The sequence below is a fragment of the Chiloscyllium plagiosum genome, unplaced genomic scaffold, assembly GCF_037043375.1.
Source record: "Chiloscyllium plagiosum isolate Xiang-an unplaced genomic scaffold, Cpla_swu_hap1 HiC_scaffold_13, whole genome shotgun sequence".
In the NCBI taxonomy this organism is placed as follows: Eukaryota; Metazoa; Chordata; class Chondrichthyes; order Orectolobiformes; family Hemiscylliidae; genus Chiloscyllium; species Chiloscyllium plagiosum.
Genome location: NW_028270151.1, coordinates 63,800,664 through 63,823,080, shown reverse-complemented (window position 1 = coordinate 63,823,080; position 22,417 = coordinate 63,800,664). Strand labels below are relative to the sequence as shown.

The window sequence follows — 22,417 nt, the reverse complement described above, 5'->3', positions numbered from 1 at the left end:
CAGAGAAACAAAGGGCTGTTAGCATAAAATTTGTGAAATCAAGTTCTAATTTGAAGTAAATGAAACAGTATTGCAATGCCCACACAGATTCTGTGAGGAAGTGTTGAATTAAATTGCTCCTGACATCATTAAAATCTCAGCCGTTAAGAGTAATTTGATGTGAATAAACAGTAAAATATCTCACAGCTAGGTAGCATATAAAAAGTCCTTGGAACTGGTCGAGTCAGTGAAAAAATGCTCCCTTTAATACCAAAGCCCATCTGTGAAAACCACGGACCATGTTAAGTGAATCAAATTTTCTGATGGACGATTATATTTCATTTCTCTTTTCTCTGAACCAGAAAACTGCACCGCATTAAAAAATATATTTTATTCACAGATTAATAATCGATCTACTTCCACTGGGGTGCATCATCTCAAGAATCAAATTGCTAGCAAAAGCTATACTGTATTTCATTATTTTCAGGCTAAATAAGATCTTTCTCATACATAATATATTTTCTTGCAGCGAATTAACATTCTTGTTTCAAACTCGACTGACAGTTTTTAGATTCAGAAATGTATTACACAGGAGCTGATGACATACTCCTTTCTGACCCTTACACATTTGCTTTCTGTCATTTACAGAACATGCTGTCAGTGGAATCCTGATAAATGCTCTTGAAGATGTCACAGCAAAGCTCGGCCTTAATGCGAAACACATGCGGGTCAGTAACCCTCCATTCATCATCAAGAAGAGGGTCAAGCTACTGCTAGATCATTGATGGTCAAAAGCAATTAACCCTTTCATTTACTATTTCTGACAGGAGTGTGTTTCTCCATCACCCTGGATTAATCACCAACACTGATGGTTTCATATTTTTATTGCTTTACAAGCTGCTAATGCCAGGGTAAACTTTGACAGGTCAAAATCATAAAGAAAAATATAACAATTTATTTCTAAAGCTGCATTTTCCATAAGTGTGAGGATCTCCCCACTTCAAGGAACTGTAATATCTTCCAATACTTTGACTTTTATCTTGCTTTGCTTACCTTATATAATCTCACTACTTCCACCAAAGTCAATGGAATATAAAACCAGACAGCATACAAAACAGGCAACAGATCCAAACTGGTCCATTTGTTGTTTCTGGAGGTGGGTTAAAAATATCCCAAGAGAGTCTTTACTTTCTGTGGGTGTCCTTATGGACTAGTCATCAATGTGGCACTGTATCAAAAGCTTTGCTGCAAGCTGATTAAACAACATCCACTGTGTTCCTCCATCCACAGAATTTGTTATCTCCTCAAAGAACTCAAACAGATTTGTCAGGCATGATCTCCCACTTATAAAGCCTTTCTGGTTCCCTCTTATAATGCTGCTTTCTGTCTGGGTTCCTTCAAGACACTATCAATTGCTTGCTTTGTCATTCTTTCTTAGTTATTTTTTAATGGATCGTGTGATTACAACCAAGATATTTTTGGAATTAATTTTTTTGTGGTCTGTTGAAAGTCTCAGCCAGGGTCTCTGGTGTACACATTTCCTCTTTTCATAGCTTTTCCAGATAACTCTAGTGACTAATCCAAGGGTCAATTTTGTTTTCCTTTGCTGTACCTGACTTCCACAAAATTAACAGTGATCTTTGCATGATTTCTGTACTGAAAGGGGATCAGACCTTGTTTTGAATAAGTTCAAAGCCACTTTCTCAGACTTTTAAACTCAACCCTCCAGAAATGCATTTCAAGATTTCTATTTAAGACTGCCGCATACTTTTCTGATGGCTTCAGTTAGTTAGCTATGTGTACCTCCAAAACAATTGTTAAATGTTTTATGTTGATTACTCTCTTTTACCTTGTCAGGTAAGTTTAATGTCCCCACCTTTGGATAAGATTATTGAGCTGCAATATATGCCACTGATTCTCTGGTCAGTGCTCCCTTTCAGAGTGTGTCAATGAATTTAGCCTCCTGGTTCCACTGCTTATTTTACATCCTCAGTCTGACCATTTATGTTACCCATCAGATTAAATGACACATCCACTTGCCAAGAATTCTGCAGAATCAAATAAAATAAATTACCATTTGTGTGACTTACTTATATTTTCTGAAAAAATTTGATTATCTATATTGCGTTACTGATGTTATATATAAATTCTTTAATCTTTTGCAGTTGCCATTACAGTAATGCTTTTGGAGGCGCAGAGGAAACATTAAGAAATTCAGAAACATGCAAAAAATTGAAAAATGGGACAAATTTTCAAAAGTTTGCAATTTGCTCATTACTAGTGCAAATTCAGTCTGTGCTACATTTTGCTTCTGACAGACATTTTATTTTAAAACATCATTGGATCTCTTCCTTATTCACTGACACATGGTCAAATGATACACAAGTTACAGCAAATTCCATAAAATGACCATTTACATTTCAATTAATTAATCACTCAAACAGCAGGGGAAAAAAAAATTGGATTTGTCCGTTGCCTGGGAAAGTCTATTTGGTCAATAATGTCAGAACTCTATATTGAACCTGGAATTAAAATGTACAAAACAAGTTCTGAATAAGTCAGGAAAGGATAAATTCAATAACTCTGCAAAAACAGAGTTTAAGTTTTATTTTTCCTACCTGTTGAGAAAATTTCTGTTTGATTTCAGACCATAAGTAGTCAAAAACTTAATTTATACCTCCTCCTGCTTAACCATTGGAAGCTTCAAGCTGCCATCATTTTTTTATATTTAAAGAACATTGCTTTCATGTTACTGATTGACAGCCAGAATAAAATAGACAAAGTTATTATCTGAAATGTTTCAGAATTAACAATTGTTTAACAGCAGAATCAAAAATTATAGAGCTAAATTTATGTTTCAAAACACGGTGGCACAAAGGATCCATAGGATTTTTCAATACTTGCTGCACCTTCAGGAGATGTACTAGTTAAAAAAAAGAGACCAATTGAAAAATCTTTAAGATTGGGTTTATTCGTCTCCGAAAAGTCAATTATAAGGGCCTTTTACATTACAGTAAGGATATGCATCAGATGTAGTTTAATTGCCAGTCAGTCTCCTATGATGCTAGTCAATGTAGTCTCCAGTATGGTTTTAATACTTAGTTGATAAGGTGGAGTTGTATTTAAATTATCATATTGAAAGTGGTAGTCTGAGATATTCCCAATGCAGGTATTTTTAATCTACATGTTCAGGTGCATTTCTGTAGCTGGTGGAGGGGTAGACAAGGTAGATATTCTCTGTAGCCTAAATAGGCACATTCTGAGCTCAATTAGAAGGCAGTTGCTGAAGATTGGCAACTCCTATTGTGGGGATAAAGCAGGATATCTGGTCAAAAGAAATAGTAGTAAATGATTGGTTTTCTTTCACTCCAAATTATATTTTGGATGGATAGAATTTAGATGTAAGAATTTTAGTATTATTACATGTTAACTATTTTCAGAGAGACACTACTGAGATTTTCCATGCTGTATTTTGTTTGTAAGTATATTCTGGATAATTTGTAATTGGTTCACTACAAAAGCAAATATATAGTCTTCTTCTACCAAGTATTGTAATTTGGGTATCATGTGTTGTAATATTTTTGTCACAATAAGTTGAATATATGCATTCTTTCAAAAAACAGATCAGAAGGCAACAGACCATCAACAACAAACTCCAGGGACTCTAAGACTGGGAAGTCATTGAGAGTCTTAACCTTTCACACATAAAAACTGCTTTCACATGACACTCAATAAGGCTGTCTTTGGAAGCTACACAAAAAGTATGTTAGTCAGGGATGAAGTACAAAGAAGTTATTTTACTTTGTCTTTTTATATTGAGAGTCGTAAGCTGTGTGTTATAACAGAAGTAATGATTTTAGAGATCATTATAAGTGTATAGTAACATATATTTTAACCAGTTTTTAAAATATTTTAAAAAGGCCCAAAATAAAGATATTACCATAACTTTATATTTCAGATGATCCAGATAAATTGTTCCAGCTTTGGTCTTGTGGTTTATGACATGATCGAAATGCCTTGATACTGTGCGTGCTTTGTAACTCATGCCTATGTATCCATGATTCTCTGTGTATCACATGGAGTTGAACTAGATCTTATTACCTATAATATCACTGCTTAGAAGTGAAAGGGCACTTAGTTCCCACACCAATATGGACATAAATTCTAGATTCCTTCATGGTTTCAAAACAGTAAAAGACATTTAATCCATACAGTAATAAAACTAAACATGATGGATTACATACCAGAAGAGGATTCTGATCAAAGGCTTATGCGATATTACTACAGTGTATATATTTTAACAACTCCTATATTACTATCAATGAGGAAATGCAGTTTGTGGAAAGTTACCCAAAAGTAAAAGACTCACTTTGAAAAGTAGATGTATTTCAACATCTTGTGAAAAGACATTTGTTCAAAAAACTGAAATATTGGGATTTGTTGAAAGTATCAAATAACTGAGTAGAAAACATTAAACAATTTAGTGATCTGAAATAAGCATACATGGTTTTTGACAAAATCTCTTCAACAGTACTGTTCAACAGTTTCTACAAATTACGTTCCAAGAAAGCATAATTTGGGGGAGAAAAGAAATGACTAGCATATGCAAATAGAAGATTAAAAGTGAAGGATAAGGCCTACTGCAATTACACATTTTATGTACAATATATGTCCCATGAGTCAGTGATGACACAACAATCCCAGTTCAACTCATCCTTCCTGTGTTCTGAAGCTCAGGGTCATAAAAACAAAGGTTCTCCTTCAGAGGCTATACAGATGAAAGTAGATCAGAGAGTTCCAGCCTGTCACCTTTAAGCAGACACCGGCTGATAACATCTACAGATGTGGAACTGCAAATTAATTCTTTATTTATTTATTCTCCAAATAAGAGTGCACTAACCTTTATTGACTTTGACACAGATGCTGTGATGAGTGGTGAATAAAATGTCAGAGAAAAATATGCTTCAAGTGCCTGGATCTTGAATGCAAGACAACAAGCCAAAAAGCCTTCTTTCATTTTATGCTCTTCAACATTCTTATCAGTAAGAACCGAAAAAGCAGCTTGTTTGCAGGAGTGTTTCTTTTAACCAATTCACTGGCGATATCTGTGATTACGTGGAGCTCTTTTGAATGAAGATGACTTTGTTTCACAAGACTTGTGGAATTACCAGAATCATATTGCTATTATTGATATGGAGACCTAGAAACTCTCTAAAATTTGAAATTTATATCTTTTTTCTACTGTGTTATATGATTCAATATCCCTACCACACCAGACTTTGGCCTTGCCATGTTACTTGTATGCTGGATTCTTGATCTCAGTTATGTGTATCTCATTCTGCAATTCCCCAAAAATCTAAACCTATGGGGGAGCTAAACAAGGCACAACATGTGAAAGAAACAGTAAAGAATAGCTGTTAGGACTGGACTATCTCAAGCCTTTTCAATCAATTTTGTGCATTTTCTCAAAGGAGCTGAAGCACCAAAGTGGTTATTAGCTACCGTTATAGTCTTGGCCAGAACACATCTGGAGGACTGTATTCATTTCTGTCCATAATCTCAAAAAGGGTATATCAGCTATGGAAAGGGTGCAATGTAAATTTTACAGAGTTATAGTAAAGGGCTTACTTATGAGTACATGCTGCATAAACTTGGTTTATATCTCTTTTAGTATGGAAAATGTGGGATGGAGATGTGTTGTAATCTAATTGAAGTATGAAATATGATTAAAGACTTTGATAGGGCAGATAAAACAATAATATTTTATTCTTGTTGGGGAAACCAGAATAAGAGGACATGCACTTAATATCAGTTAGATCTTTGCTCGGTATGATTATCAGGGAATATAAGACAAAGATGAATAAATAAGGAGAAATGTGGCATATCAGCCATGGTTTAATTGAATGACAGATATGATTGAGAGTCTGAATAGCCCACTGCTAGACCTATATTTTAGTTATATATAACTTGTGGGCCTAGTTTTAACCCATTCAAAACCAACAAACATGTAGAGAGTTAAGACTCGCCGGTGCAATGTACCTCCATTTCAATGATACATTTATCATACTCAGAAGATACAACATTCATGACAATAAAACTAACAATGAACAGCATTTTGAGTATTTTACATACAAGACAAAATTTCTCATTCCATTCCAAAAGCTGCTATATCCTTAATCAATTTCTTGTGGAAAAGGAAAATAGGGTGTCAATTAATTGTGTGCTCAATGTGCACAGAAACCAAGAAGGTTCCTATTTGCCCAAAGGGGAAATTTGCTTATTCCATCTTTATAGTTTTACAATACTCTGAACTGTTGGATCTGTGAGTTATCAGTATGCTGCAGAAAGCAGAAACAACATTTCACGATGCGACTGCACATTAAATAAAGAATAAAAAGCCACAGATGCAAGGAGTCATTTTGGCCACCCTTTGTGCCATTAGAATCTAATTTTCTGCCTATTAAAATGTCCCTTACTGTTCAGGCAGTAGCAGTAGCCAATGATTGGTGTGTAATTGACTATAATTGTCTTTTCACTTTTCATTTATATCATTCTGTGCTTCCTTCTGTTCTTCAATTTATAGCAAGATTTTCAAGAAAATCATACCTTTAACACTCCATATCGTCACTTTGAAATGACTCACTTTTAATTATAGGTTCCAGTCCCTTGTGACCAATATTAAAAATTAACTGGTGTACATATCAGATGACACCTGTGTCCAACTTATGCTAACAAATGGAGACAGTATATTTTAATAAAATAATAATGTCAACTTTCCACCAGCTGGTCATACATTTAAAAACTTTAAGGCTCTCCCAATGCTATCTGCAATTATTCTATCTGAGGATAATTTACTGATCCTCTGATAGCAATGTGAATCTTCTGCAGGGTAGTAACATTATGATATTAATATATTAAAATTGCTTAACAAAGCATTGAAAGATAAAGCATACATTTTAATCAAAGGGCAAGTTGATGCTGACAGTTCCCATTAATGCACCTAATATCATTTCCTGAACCACTTTCAGCAAATAAAGTGGCTAATAATCATATGGATTCACTTCAATCACACATCGAAAGAGCTTGTTATAGTAACACATCACTTCGTTTTGAGGTACTTCTCTCTTTTAAAATTCCCCTTTGAAATTCTTTGTTCAGTTTGTAGATTTACAATACATGAAGTGATATAACTGAATCATATTTTAAACACAATATGCTGCATTTCATTGATATCAGTAAGTGCCTAGATTATAATGCAGACAATATGATAAAATATACCTATTAGGCATGATAGCAGAAAACAATTAAAACATGCATTAAACTAGCTTAAAAAAAAGCATAAATTAGTGAATTGAAAGATAATGAACATTTATAAATTAGGTTGTTACAGTAACTTTAAAATTTTCATTGAATTTCACATTGGAAATGGTTTCAGCTTCATTTCAAATGTGTCTTTGTAAATATTGTCAATAATTTTTGCTTCATTTTCTCTATAACTTTTCACTTTGTGATCTTATTTTATTTTCCAATACTCTTAAAAGATGATAGATGCAGAAAATGTTTGTCGTATGAAGCGTTGGGAAAATTAAGTGTCTGAAAGATTAGTTTGAACAAAGAATAACTACAAACCAGCAGTCACATGAGCTGCACAGACAGATTTTTGTAATGATTTAAGTCCAGAAATGCTTCTTTAGTTTTGCCTTGGGTAGTAAACTATTTGGTTCACAGATACAGTAGACACCCTGTTTTGAATCACAAAACTGACCTGAGGTGAGAGGCCGTTGCTAACCGTTGGATTCATGGGATTGGCAGACCCTGCAGGAGACACAAAGCTGTCTGTGTACCCTGAAAATCCATGCCTGCTGGTGGATAAGCAATAAGCAGAACTGCTGTCTGGAGTCGAAGGGAGGCTGCTCTGGTGAACTGATGTTGGAGGCAGAGGCTGTGGCCTGTGAACTGTGTTGCTTGGATCTGAGATTGCTGAAAGCACAATAACATTTATTGTATCATTAGTGCTGCATCTTTTTCGTTTCTTAAGGAATGACTAAACTAGGTCCAAAGGTGATATCTCATGTCACTGTTAAGAGTTAAATTATTTTTGACAATTTTTCACATTCATCAATGCTTTTATTTTATACTTCAAAATATTACAGTTTAATATTGCAAGGTCTTCAGAAAAAAAAGGGACTTGTTTGTAAATGCAGGCTGAAGTTATGTAAATTACGTCAAAATGTACCATTTTGTCTCGAGCATGTGTCGTATGGTGAACATAATGATTCAGAGGCAAATTATCTTGGGTCATAATGTTGACACAGTGCATCACCAGACAGGAACACATGTCAGAGAATCAGGTACAGATTAATGTACCTGATTAGAAGCCTTCCAACTTTCTAGTGATTGACTTTAACATGTGAGAAACTGAAGTAATATGCATTGGACACGCTGGCCTGGATTTTCTCTGAGCACATTACATTGTGATTTTGGGACCATATGTAGTTAGGCAGCAGGACAGCAGCAGCAATCGTCCGGTGCCAGAGAGAGAGAGATCACCGTTGTCAAGAATATTTTGAGGAGTCCTCACTGGAGTGGGCTCTTTCTTTCACTGTCAGGGCCAGGTACTAGGTCTCAATGATGAGAAGGGTCTTCTCAATGGGTCACCGAGGTGGTCTGCACTGTTGACAGGCTCCTCCGGGGTCATGGAACCCCTGGCTCTGATTTCCATATCCCCACTCTCCCCAGATCCTGCAAGGAGACTGCCTCTCTGCAACTCCCCACGTAATGTGGTCCCTTCACCTCTGGAAAATTTCAGGTGGCCCCTTAGGACACTGATTATTTACATTCACTAGATAGCTCCAGTAAGTGGTGAGCTACTCTGCCTCTGGTTCCACCATAGGTAATACAGCCTGGCAGTGGGGAACCATCACATTTTGGCCCCTTAATATTTTAACAAGCCCCCTATCTAATCGCCTACCATTCTTTTCCATTCCCAAATCTACAATTCATCTTTCATCAAGCAACGATCTATATTGTAAGCCTAATGATCTGTATTGTAAAATACAAATCCTGCATATTTTTATGCTTTTTCTTCCTTTTTTGAGCAAACTGATTGCCAAATGCTTTTTCGGAAAGACATGGCCTTTAAAAAGACAATTTCATTCTATTTTTTGTTACAATAGCAATTGCATTTCATGTCAACACCAATTAAAGTTATGTAAAAAGTAGCCTGAGTGTGATTAACATGAGAAAAGCTGGATAGTTTTGAGTTCTATACAGTACTGCTGGATGGAATACACCATACTGTATAAATGGTATTGAGCACAATAAACATATCGTTAAATGTTGTATTTTCACACAACTAAATATGTAGCTAGTGACAGAATAACATTGAACTTCACTTGCATTGAGAAATGTACAACTTGCTTGTTATCCCCAGGTCATTTTGTACTTGCATAAAGAGTGGAGGTATAGGAAAGTTTCAAAAAGCAAGATTTTTGACTATTCAAAACCTATTCCCTTACATAGAGATTAAATCAAGCCTACATTCCATGCTTACTTGGAAATTTTGTAAATTTGGAGGACAATTTTGCTATTTTCCACCATGGTGCATTCTTGAGTAGTTTAATATCCATTCCTTTAACATAGTGATGGTCAATCTTTTTGCATAGTGTAGATGGAAATTGTGAGAAACTTGCAGTGTTTCTTTTCCCGATGTGGAAAGGTGGGGGAGAAGTTTCAGAAAGATAGAGGTTGCTGCAATTGTTTGAATTAGTCACTGCTCCTCCAATCACAGGCTGGATTCTGCTCCCCCTTCCCCCACCCCACCACCCCATGTTTTCAGCTAATAGGTTCCCCTTCTGCAGCAGCACACGTAAGAGTGAAAGGGATGTGAGCATAAGAGGTATAGTTAGTAAGTTTGCTGATGACAGCAAAATTGGAGGTGTAGTAGGCAGCGAAGAAGGTTACCTCAGATCACAATAGGATCTTGATCAGATGGGTCAATGGACTGAGAATTGGCAGGTGGTGTTTAATTTAAATAAATGTGAGGTGCTGCATTTTGGGAAAGTAAATCTTAGCAGATCTTATACACTTAATGGTAAGGTCCGAGGGAGTGTTGCTGAGCAAAGAAACCTTGGAGTGCAGGTTCATAGCTCCTTGAAAGTGGAGTCACAGGTAGATAGGATAGTGAAGAAGGCGTTTGGTATGCTTTCCTTTACTGGTCAGAGTATTGAGTACAGGAATTTGGAGGTCATGTTGCGGCTGTACAGGACATTGGTTAGGCCACTGTTAGAATATTGCATGCAATTCTGATCTTCCTTTCGGAAAGATGTTGTGAAACTTGAAAGTGTTCAGAAAAGATTTACAAGGATATTGCCAGAGTTGGAGGATTTGAGCTACAGAGAGAAGTTGAATAGGCTAGGGCTGTTTTCCCTGGAGCGTCAGAGGCTGAGGGGTAACCTTATAGAGGTTTACAAAATCATGAGGGGCATGAATGTGAGGTACTGCATTTTGGGAAAGTAAATCTTAGCAGAACTTATACACTTATACACTTATAATAGACAAAGTCTTTTCCCTGGGATGGAGGAGTCCAGAACTAGAGGGCATAGGTTTAGGGTGAGAGGGGAAAGATATAAAAGAGACCAAAAGGGCAACTTTTTCACTCAGAGGGTGGTACGTGTATGGAATGAGCTGCCAGAGGAAGTGGTGGAGGCTGGTACAATTGCAACATTTAAAAGGCACCTGGATGGGTAAAAGAATAGGAAGGGTTTCGAGGGATAGGGGCCAGGTGCTGGCAGGTGGGACTAAATTGGGTTGGGGTATCTGGTCGGCGTGGACAAGTTAGATTGAAGGGTCTGTTTCCGTGCTGTACAGCTCTATGACTGTATGACCTCTGATTGGAGGAGGAATCCCTTGCAAATTTTTCCACTCATACTTATATATATTTGAACATTCAGGTTAAATAAAACACAAATACCATATATTTTTTTAAAAAGTTCTCTTTATATCATTTTTACTTAGTTTATGATCCTTCTCATGTAAGGTTCTTTTCTTCAATTATTAATTATGCATTTTAATTATGAATGGTAAGTATTAATTATGGGAACTCTATGAATGAGTTGTAAATGTATCTACCAGTGCAGCAGACATCAGGCCATATGAAACATTCTGGTGGCCCACAGGCTATAGGTTGGGGACCCCTACTCTAAAGTGTTAGCTCTCTGTTCTTTTCCTTCTGAAACCTGGTTTAAAAACCTGTTCACACAACTAAGATAAAAGGTTCGAATGTCTGCTGGTTGCAAGTGTTCCGTACAAAAGTATTTGGCCTCTCTGAACTCAGTCCTGCCTGAATGTAAATCCATCGAAGTAATTTGAATCAAATTCAACATCTCAGGTATGAAATAGATCTTTGGTGGTAGTTCAGAATGAACAACTTCAATAGAAGGGAAAATTGAGCACAGTGTAAAACAGGCTGTCAATTCATTTTCACCGAATTTACAGTACAACCAAAGAAAAATCTCATCCCATCTTTAATTCCTTATGTAAAATGGAAAAGTTTACATGAGAGCAGTAGATGTGCAATTTAGTAAGGCATCTATGGGTGGAAAAGTTTTCTCTATTAACTGTGTCATAATGAAATGCTTAGCATTCTTTGAAAACAAACATTTTTGATTTTGTTATACATGGTGTGCCGAGGCAATTGTGGGCCACTATAAAGTGAGTTTAACTTCCCATCTGATGTGATTGACAGTGACATTGGGTCCCAAAATGGCAAGTGTTCCATTTCCTAGTGTCAACATCTAGAGTACAAAAAGTTATCCAAAAATGTTTTCTTAAATGTACACGTTAAAGTCGTTTGATAGCTATTTAGCATAACTAAAAGTTATTTCAATGCCATGAAACATCTGGAAAAAATGACTGCAGTAGAAACTTCAAACTGCCTTTGGGAACCATGCAGAGAAGCCTCTTGGGCACAAAGATCAAGACAAATGGAAAAAACTTTGTATTACTGGGGATCAAAAACAAATTAATAATCATTTAAACTCGATTCAATCTCTCCACAATTTTAAAAACGCTTGAGATATTCTTCGATAAATTTGCAGAATAGCCACTGTATCACCAGAATCATAGACATCCAGTATTTAAACAGTATGAGAAAAAATGTGTCTTGGGGTAATAGAATTAGGCGGGCATTATAAAATCAGCTATTTATTATGTGCGTCATTTGATATTTAGTTCTGCTGAGGACAATGGATTAGACTATCAGGCTGGGAGTAAAACAGGTGGCCCACTGTGTAATGAGCATTCAATACTTTTGCTCAAGGAAAGTTTCTACCACTGTCTTTATTCTTCCAACTTAGAGAAACACAGACTGCAACTGACAGAAATATCATATGATATAGTGTAACCATTGAAAATGAACTATTTTTCTTTTCTTTTTCTCTACCATTCTAATGTAAGCAGCAAAAATGCTAAATTCTGTGTTTTTTTTAAAGTTTCTTCCTTTACTCTGAGTGATGTTGGAATAGACAGTTGCTGTTAATTGACCATTCTAACAGACACCAAATGTTCACGTGGTTTAAAATATGAGGATGTATTTTACCCTGTGGTATGGATGTAGGAGGATAACTGGCATCAGACAGCTGATAAGGAGACAGCGCTGGCATTGCTGTGGGTGGGAATCCTCCAGGAATCAAATGATTAAATGCCAATAGTTGATTGGCTCCTGCTTGTTTTCTCCAACGAGCTCGACGATTGCTGAACCAAACCTAATAAATTAAACAGGATCACTTCCAGGACAGTTTGAATTGAATTTACTTTTAGTACAATTACCACAATAATTAAAGTATGCATAATAAAATGAAAATAAATGAGCGAGAACAAAATAATGCATAGCTCATGCACAAAAATCCCAATAGATAAGCAGTGAAATTTTGCAATAAGATCTTTAAATTATGAATTATATTTACTTAATTGGGACTATTGAAAATTAGCTTGGTATAATGCAAAGTACTCTAAATGATTCAAAAATGTATTTATATCATTATTGATAGTGCATTACTTAAAGATTTATTTTCTTAGGCAACTATTTGCAGCTGTCCTGACAGCAAGAATACTTAAATTACGATATTAAAAAAATGATCGAAATTGACTCTCTACGATCGCACCAAAGAAGATAGCAAATAGTTCCTGCAAAGTGTTCTCTCCTCTAACCGTCTTTATCCAAATTTTGCAACTGCGGATCTGAGCTGTCTCTAAAATCATAATTCTTTCATCTAATTCACTAGTCCATGCACAGATAAAATGGAATTAGTAAGAATTTTTTTAAAAATTAAATTTACATTAAACTGGGAATTTCAGTGGAAGAAAAGCTTTCAATAATCTGGCACAAGTCTGTGAGCATGTTCCATTGGCATGCAAGTGGCAAGGCATAATTAGTTACTTTCTGAATCTGTCAAAGATGTATTATTCTATGAGCTAAGTGTTTATTTTTCTCTATAAAATATATATATATCTCCTGATTAATTTCTGTATGAATTATAATGTATGTCAAATTAAAATTATTGAGGTTCTTCAGCATTGGTGCTGTGGTGCAGATGTTTTGAAATAGCATTCTAGAGATTTAAAAGGAGTGAAGAATCTTTGTATAACTGTCATTTAAAAATGTGAAAATTTATTACAAGAAATAAAAGTTAGATTCAGTATTCCTACTGTCTGAGAAAAGTTAAATTCCCATCGCTGAACCGTCATGAAGAAGTCACTGATTGACTTAAATCTGTCATTCATGCTGGCTTTCGTAAAAGATCCATATGTTAGTTGTTCTGGGGAATTTAGCAGGGAAGTAGATCACAGCAAGCCACATAAAAGATGATAGGCCTCATGAGACCAAATGAAGCTGTGAGGAATGCAGAGAAGTCACAGGGTTAAAGCTACACTGTGGCAGCTGCTGCATTAATATGGCTCCTGCATGCACTGAAGGGCAAGCACTTAGAAAGTGTTAGTGCTCAAACTTCACTCACAAATGTTCTTTAAGTCTGATGAGTGAATTGTTTGTGTAGATATTGGACATTTTGATGGTGAATGACAATTGCCTTGCAGCTTTGATATTTTCCAGCACTTTTGATGATGTCAAACAAATGCTCCTATTCCATATGGAGTAATGCATAAAGAGAGCGATAACTACCATTGATAAATTACTGTTCCCAGCACTTTTCTTTCCTCATCACCTGAATGAATTGAAACGTGCTAGAGTCCCATAGATGCCTGCAGCTCGCTAGTACCTCAGCAAAGCAGAGTTTAGGTTTGGAACTGGTGAATCATTCAACCTGTGGACATCATAGTTTTCTCTGATGGTGATCCTACCTGACAGACATTCATGCACACCGTCTAACTGAGTGTCGAGGTACCAGCAAGAGTGAAAGGCCAGTTAATTTCACCCTGAAAATGGGGATCAAATCTTATACTACTTTGGTCCAGATTATTTGGGACATTATTAGATAGTGCATGATAAGCCACAAAGGTAGCTACACAAAATTTATTATTGAATCAATAATACGCTTAATGTATTGGTGTGGCATATGCACTGCTCTATGGAGAAACTAATCATTGATTCTTGTTCATTATGGTTAACTTTCTTAACTCTTGAGATCTTCATCAGGGAGCTATTTTAATGTGGTGCATGCATTGAGCAAGCAGTGAGTGGAAAGCACTTGATTGTTAGGCTTCACTTAAATTTGAAAGCGGAAATGACCATGCCTTTCCAGCACTGAGACACAGGGAATCCATCAGGCCAGTCACCAGAAAGCTGAACCAAGAATTCTGCAATATCAGAGATCGAGGTTGAATTGAAGAGGGCAAGGATGATGGAAGATGAGTAAATAAACAGGCAATAAAATTTTATGTTGTGTAGCTAAATGCTATTATGCTTTGCTGGCCTTTAAACTGAAAGCATGCAACAGCTATTTCTTCAGTGATTCCCAGAAATCCCATTAGAGGCTACTAGTTTAGCTGCATTCCTAAACTTGCAATGGATGGAGATTATGCAGAGTAGGTATTACATAATTACCCTTCAAAATTGTAGCTGCTTATTGTGTGCACATTAAGATCCCAATTTGCAAGATGGTCCCAAGACTTAAAATCATGATTTGATAGGGAAATATGCTTTCAGACTGTCTGGTCTCTTCTAAGAACAACTCCCTAGAGCTTCTGCAGACATACTGCTTTGAGGAGCATTCCAGCACATTCCCACTTCTAACTTTCTTATGCCGTCCCTCCATTCATGTAACCCACATGTGCGTATCAAGAGGAAAATAAAACAGGAGGCCAGAAATGTCCTCCCACCTCATTCAGAAACTAACTCTGGGCCTGTGCTTCGTTCACTGCAAATGCTGTGATGATGAAGTCAGGGAGAACTAAAAATCCAAGCGGAATGGGAACAAAGAAGTGAACCAAAAGTCTCTGCTTCCAGTTTCTCTTCCCCATGTATAGAGAACAGGAAAATCTGTATACTTTCAGGGAAAAGCAGATGTATGGAAATGAAGCAAATGGCTCTGGAAGAGAAAATTAACATGGGTGGAGCCACTGTTTTCCTATTGTATAGAAGTTTTGATTGTAATGGCAGGAATTTCAAATTCCTGCTACGCTGTTGTGGAAAGGAAAGTTGGATGATTTCAGCAATGGACTTTCAACTCTGAAGATTAGTTTCATGTTCAAAATGTAACTTGAAAATGCTATCCCCCACTCCCACACCCCAAACCCAGGAGTTGTGATGGTAATATCCATACTTCTTTAAATCTATGATGATATATATTGTGACATATTGTCATGATTCTTCAAAACATTTCCTTGTGTAAATGGATAGTTAAGGAAAATAATGACTGTGAGCAAGCTTTAACCAGTGTGCATTAATGTGTGGCACTTTCTCCAGTTCAGGGTTTAACCCATATCATTGGCATAAATAAAAATCTAGGTATTAAGTACTTTCTTTATGTAGTTCATAAGACCTAATGTAAAATACATTTATCAGCAAAGACAAGGACTCTTTTCGACTACAGTCCTCATCTAAACACAGTTACAAGCATAATATCACTTGGTCTTGAGTACTATATGCAACTTAAGACAGGTGAAATCCCAGCATAAGACAGAAGTCATATACACATGAATCAATATAAGATATTGATATAGATCAATCTGTTTTAAGTATACTTGAAATCATCCAAAATATTAATTGCACCCAAAAATCTTTAATAAATAGATTGGTTTATTATGGGGCACTGTTTTCAGCAATGCAGTAGATTTATTTATTAAAGGCATTCTTTCAGCATGAGATATGGTGCTCCAACAACGTGCCTCAAATGCAGTCAGTAAAACAAACTGGCTCACTGGACTTTTCAAGTAATTTAGTAATTTAATGAACAAATCAAAATTCATTTTGAATAATATATATTCTGTGAAATTTCAGACAATGTTTAGAATAGGAGTATTTAGAACATTATACACTGATTGATTTGTTAGGTGTAGGTTGTTTTACCTGCACTCGTGCCTCTGTAAGCTTAGCTCTTTGTGCAAGTTCCTCTCGAGTGTAGATATCTGGATAATGAGTTCTCTCAAATGCTCTTTCTAATTCCTCTAATTGTTCTGCTGTAAACGTTGTGCGACTGCGACGCTGTTTCCTCTTCAGAGGCAGGTCTGGCTCTGAGTCAATATCTGATGCTTCATCTGAATTATTTGCTGCGGGAAACAAGTTAAATTAATGATGAGTATTACAGAAAAATATAATACCAGCTTTGGTTTAATTCACAAAGTTATAACAGAAAGGAATGTGCCACTCATCGTAAAATTTGAATCTCCACGTATTTTAATTCAGGTATCTGTTGATTGCAACCACAGGAAAAGAAAGACTTGCATTCATATTATATCGCTAATAATCTGAGTACACCATAAAGTGCTTTACAGCCAATGATGTAATGTAGTCATTGCTTTAATGGAGAAAGCACAACCAATTTATGTACAGCAAGCTCACCAAAACAAGCTATTGGTCAGATCATCCTGCTTTTTGGTATTGATTGAGGAATGAATATGTCTCAGGACATTGGAAATAAATAATGCCATGGGATTCTTTACATCCTCCTGAGACAGCTGATGAAATGTTGATTTAGTCTCAGTCTGAAAGATGCCCTGAGGGAGGGAATTCCATGAATTAATACCAAGTGACACTGAAGGAATAGTGATATACTTCCAAGTTAGGATAGTGAGTGGCTTAGAGGGGAATTTGAACATGGTGGTGTTTCCATGTATCTACTGCCCTAGTTAGAAGTTGTCATGAGTTTGGAGTGTGCTGTCTAAAGATGAAAAATGTGTTGCTGGAAAAGCGCAGCAGATCAGGCAGCATCCAAGGAGCAGGAGAATCGACGTTTCAGGCATAAGCCCTTCTTCAGGAACCTAAAGCTGTCTAAAGATGTTTGGTGAATTTCTGCAGCGCATCTTGTAGCTTGTACACACTGAAGCTACAGAACTTCAGCAGTGGAGGGAGTGGATGTTAGTGGATTTGGTGCCAATCAAATGGGTTGCTTTGTACTGGACAGTGTCAAACCTCTTCAGTGTTGTTGGAGTTGCACCATCCAGGCAACTGGGGAGCACTCCATCACACTCCTGACTTGTGCCTTGCAGATGATGGATAGGTTTTGGGGAGTGAAGAGGTGAGGTACTCACCACAGTATTCCTAGCCTCTGATTTAATCTTGTAGCCACAATAGTTATATGGCAAGTCCAGTTGAGTTTCTGATGCATGGTAATTCCCAGGACATTGATAGTGGGGGATTCAGTGATGATACCGCTGTTGAGTGTAAAGGGGCAGTGGTTAGATTGTCTCTTTTTGAAGATGGTCATTGCTTGGCATTTGTATGGTGCAAATGTTACTTGTCACTTTGTCTAGATCTTGTTGCATTTGAACATGGACTGCTTCAGTATCTGGGGAGTTCAGACTAGTGCTGAATATTGTGCAATCACTGGTGAACATCCCCACTTCTGACCTCATGATGGAGGTAAGGTTATTGATGCAGCAGCTGAAAATGGTTGGGTCTAAGATACTACCCTGAGGAACACCTAAACATGTGTCCTGAACTGAATTGGCTGACCACCAACAAACACAATATCTTCCCATGTGCCAGGTATGACTCCAATCAGCAGAGAGTTTGCCCCCAATACCCATTAATTCCAGTTTTGCTAGGGCTCCCTGATGCCACGCTCTGTCAAATGTGGCTTTTATGTCAAGGGCTGTCCCTCCCCTACGGAATTCAGCTCTTTTGTCCATGTTTGAACCAAGGCTGTAATGAGGTCAGAAGCTGAGTAGCCCTGACAGAACCAAACTGGTGTCACTGAGCAGGTTATTGCTGAGCAGGTGCTAATTGATAGCACTGTTAATGACTCCTTCCAGCATTTTACTAATTATCAAGTGTAGACTGATGCAATGATAGTTGACTTCAATAGATTTGTCTGCTTTTTGTGTGCAGGATATACGTGGGCAATTTTCCACATTGTCAGGTAGATGCCAGTGTTGTAACTGTATGGAAGAGTTTGGCTAGGGGAGCAGCAAGTTCTGGAGCACAAGTCTTCAGTACTATTGCTAGAATGTTGTCAGGAATGTTGCTAGAATGTTCCTTGATAACACATGGAGTGAATTAAAATTGGCATGAGGATTGGCATTAGTGATGCTGGGGACTACCGGAAGAGGCCAAGATGAATTATCCACTCAATGATTCTGGCTGAAGATTGCTACAAATGCTTCAGCCTTATCTTGTGCACTGATGTGCTGGGCACTTCATCATTGAGGATGGGGATATTTATGGAACCTCCTCCTCTAAAGATTTGTTTAACTACCCATCTCCATTCACTACTAGACATGGCAAGACTACAGAGCTTAGATCTGATCTGTTGCTTGTGAGATCACTTAGCTCTTCTATCACTTGCTGCTTACGCTGTTTGGCAGGCAAGTAATTTGGCAGCTTCACTAAGTTGACACCTCATCTTTATGTATGCCGGCTGTCTGTAACAGTTCATAAACTTTTATGCCTTAAACAATCAACTTTTAAAATTAAAGGGTTTTGTGTTCAAGGAGAGCAAGTTAGCATTTCTACCTGAATGTAAATACAAGTAGAGGAGAGAAGATAGTTAAGCTAGTTTCGAGTTTGAATTTCAAGCTGATTACACACTTTTGTTATGAATCAGTAAACACTACAGACATATAGCAGAGACCAGAAACTGCTTGACTTTGTGAGCTAACATACTGGATGCTAGAGAAAAATGGTCTCTCATTGAAAAGATGCAGGTTGCAGCTTTCTATGGATTCAAAGAGATTTGTTCTGGCATTGCCAGGAGAACTATCAGACTAGACTTTACTGGTGGTGGTGGTCTTGGGGAACTCTGCAAAAAACTGAGGAAAGCATTTTGACATGGTGACTCAAGGTTACTGTTTGATAAGACAGTGATATGGAAATCTGTTGGAAGCTGAGAGAAACTGTGAATCGTTTGCTAAAAGAACCATAATTCTGTCCAGAGTGCCACGTGTGAAAAGTATAAATAGACAATGTTTCTCTCTGCAGTTGAAAGTATAAGTTGACTAAAATCAAGTTCAAATCTCTGTTTAAAATATATTAGTTTCTGTAGTGATTGCAACATTTCACTGCAATTTTAAGTATTAATTAAACGCAAACACATGAACGAGTAATGACTTACCATGTAGAAACTCGAAGATTAGTTACAAAGCTGTGACATGTCAAATCACTTGCCTAACTACTGAGATGAAAATCCTAAAGCTACGACGAAGCCCTGGGGGTGGAAGTTGAATCCCAAGAAATCTGCAGAAGTGAGATTTCCCACAGAGCCAAGAAATTCTGGGTCTTCACCCAAATTACTATGCACCATCAATGTGCATCATAGCCTAGGCAAGCGTAAAGTTTGTCCATTCCAAGAATGACCCCTGACATTAGAAATGGTGGACTGGCAGAACTCATGCTGTCTCAGGATCCAGGTTTGGACCTCTCATCAGAAGACCAACATCATGGGAAGCAGGCTAAAATTATAGAGTTTGACTCAAGTAAATCTTATCTTTACCATAATACACTGTCCCAAGGTGCAATTTAAATATGACAACACAACCATGACTCTGGACACAGGAGTGAAATCAGAAATATGCACAATAATGACTGACTGTGCACACTTCTTTATGCATGTGCAGTAACAGCAATAAATAGAATTTGAAGTGCAACTGGCAGCACTATTCATGAAAGTTCCTCAACTTGTTTTGAATGGGAGCTATCCATATTGCACAAGAGGCAAACTTGGATATATGATCTAATGTTTGGCAAGACCTTGAATATAATAATTGAGGCAATAATGTGATTGCTGATATCTATTTCCTGATGATCATAGGAAAAAGATTGACTCCATACTTGTTATGTAGTTTGATTCACGGACTTCTGAAACTGTTAAAAATGAGGTGTTAATAACAATTTAATAGCAGCAAGTTTTAGAAAACTTGCTTTAAAGGACTTAGTTTATTTTGTTCCCTTTGAACTATCCATTGGGTAAAAATTTGTCCTCTAAATCTAAACAGGAGCTGAGCAGACCAAACCTCATTTGACTTGTTAAACCAGATGATTCAAGGAAGGTGTGACTTGAGACTCTTGTCAACTGACCCTGAGCTCTGGGACTGTGGTCTTAGTGGAATAAGAACACAAATTAAGTCGTGCATAGTATTGACCTCTGCAGTGAAAATTGAATAGCTTTATAATGGACAGTATTAGGAAATAATTTTATATTCATTTGGTCTGGGTACAGTATAGCACAACACTTTAGTTTTATGTAGAGACTATTAAAAAAAGATATAATTTCAATCACATATTATAGATATATTTTCCACTTCATTAGTCAAAAATGCAGAGTAATATTTGTGTGAATAGTGGAAATACATCATTCTAATGAAACCTCAAAAGAACCCATGCAATATTAGGTTTAAGCCACAACAGTGGCTTTGCTCCAACACAGCAGCTTCATTTTACCTCTACTATAATATCCATTCTACAAATTCTATTTCACTCTTCACAAGTAAACACGTCTGTTGCACAAATTTACATGGGAGGAAATGCTAAGGCCTTTTCAAGGTTTCATATTTACACATCAGTGATCCATGTTTCCCTGTCTCCATCTCTTACGTTTGCCATGCACTTTTATTTCCATGCGGCAACTTAATAATTTTCACCCTATGATTCAGTGTTTTGGAGAATTTGGCACTGGGTAATCCACATTGCACAAAGGAGGTGAAGTAACGGGATCAGGAGCTCTTGAATTGAAATCCAAATGCCTGAGTCACTGATATCAGGGTTCTCCTGGGTCACAGGCTCTTGGCTGGAAATATCACTTCAACACAAGGACCTGATGTTGTTGTTCGCTAATGATGACCACAAAACCACTGCCCATTGTCAGGGAAAAAAAAAATCTGGTCCACTAATATCCTTTGGGGAAGGAAATCTATCCTTACCTGGTCGGTCTATATGTGACACTAGACCCACAGCACGGTGGGGCATCACTGGTGGTTAGCACTGCTGCCTCACAGCACCAGAGACCCGGGTTCAATTCCCACCTCAGGCAACTGTCTGTGTGGAGTTTGCACATTCTCCCCATGTCTGCGTGGGTTTCCTCCGGGTGCTCCAGATTCCTCCCACAGTCCAAAGATGTGCAGGTTAGGTGAATTGGCCATGCTAAATTGCCCGTAGTGTTAGGTGAAGGGGTAAATGTAGGGGAATGGGTCTGGGCGGGTTGCTCTTCGGAGGGCTGGTGTGGATTTGTTGGGCCGAAAGGCCTGTTAACACACTGTAAGTAATCTAATCTAATCTAATCAATGCAGTCGACTATTCACTGTCTTCTGGACAATTAGAGATGGACAATAAATGATGGTCCAGCCAGTGATGTCCACATCCCATGAATAAATTAAAAGGAAACACATTTTGGCAAAATTAAGTGTGCCAATCTTTGTGAAGGTGACTTTCTGCTATCCTGTAACAACTGTACTGTAATTTGCAATGAGATTTATGACTTCCATGCAAGAGTTCCAGATATTAATAACAGAACTCAATGTAAGTTTAATGTAACTTTAACACCAGGGAGTTCAAAGATAACCATAAGTAATCTTACGGTTTCCTTAGCACCACAACACCCCAGATGTCCATATGATTCCTTCCTTCCTATTTTAGTGCTTTACTTTTGATGCAACTTGAGGACTATTATTGCCCCTGCATTTCAAAGTGGCCCTTGGGATGGAATTGAGTTGTCTCTCATGACATTTTAGGGCTCGGGGTGAGGAACAGGTTGGGAACATCTACCTTTGCAGGCTAGTTCTCAATATTGTCTTCTTTTTCATCATCAAGTCCCACCCAACAAGAAATTTC

At 37.3% G+C, this 22,417-nt stretch overlaps 2 protein-coding genes across 5 annotated transcripts in view; one reads left to right on the top strand and one right to left on the bottom strand.

Annotated features, from left to right (window-relative positions):
• The window catches only part of LOC148148327 (uncharacterized), a 102,725-nt gene extending 97,063 nt beyond the window's left edge, over positions 1 to 5,662 (top strand). The window contains exons 5-6 of the mRNA XM_087993689.1: positions 628 to 707; positions 4,900 to 5,662. The gene's annotated coding sequence lies outside the window, so the exon portion shown is untranslated. The remainder of the gene's footprint in view (positions 1 to 627; positions 708 to 4,899) is intronic.
• The window catches only part of LOC122555847 (paired box protein Pax-3), an 88,621-nt gene that overhangs the window by 20,131 nt on the left and 46,073 nt on the right, over positions 1 to 22,417 (bottom strand). For all 4 annotated transcript variants that reach the window (XM_087993685.1, XM_087993687.1, XM_087993686.1 and 1 more), the window contains 3 exons: positions 16,505 to 16,704; positions 12,578 to 12,743; positions 7,745 to 7,959 (listed from right to left, as the gene is read on the bottom strand). In XM_087993685.1, the coding sequence (XP_087849811.1) occupies positions 7,745 to 7,959; positions 12,578 to 12,743; positions 16,505 to 16,704 (581 nt within the window). The remainder of the gene's footprint in view (positions 1 to 7,744; positions 7,960 to 12,577; positions 12,744 to 16,504; positions 16,705 to 22,417) is intronic.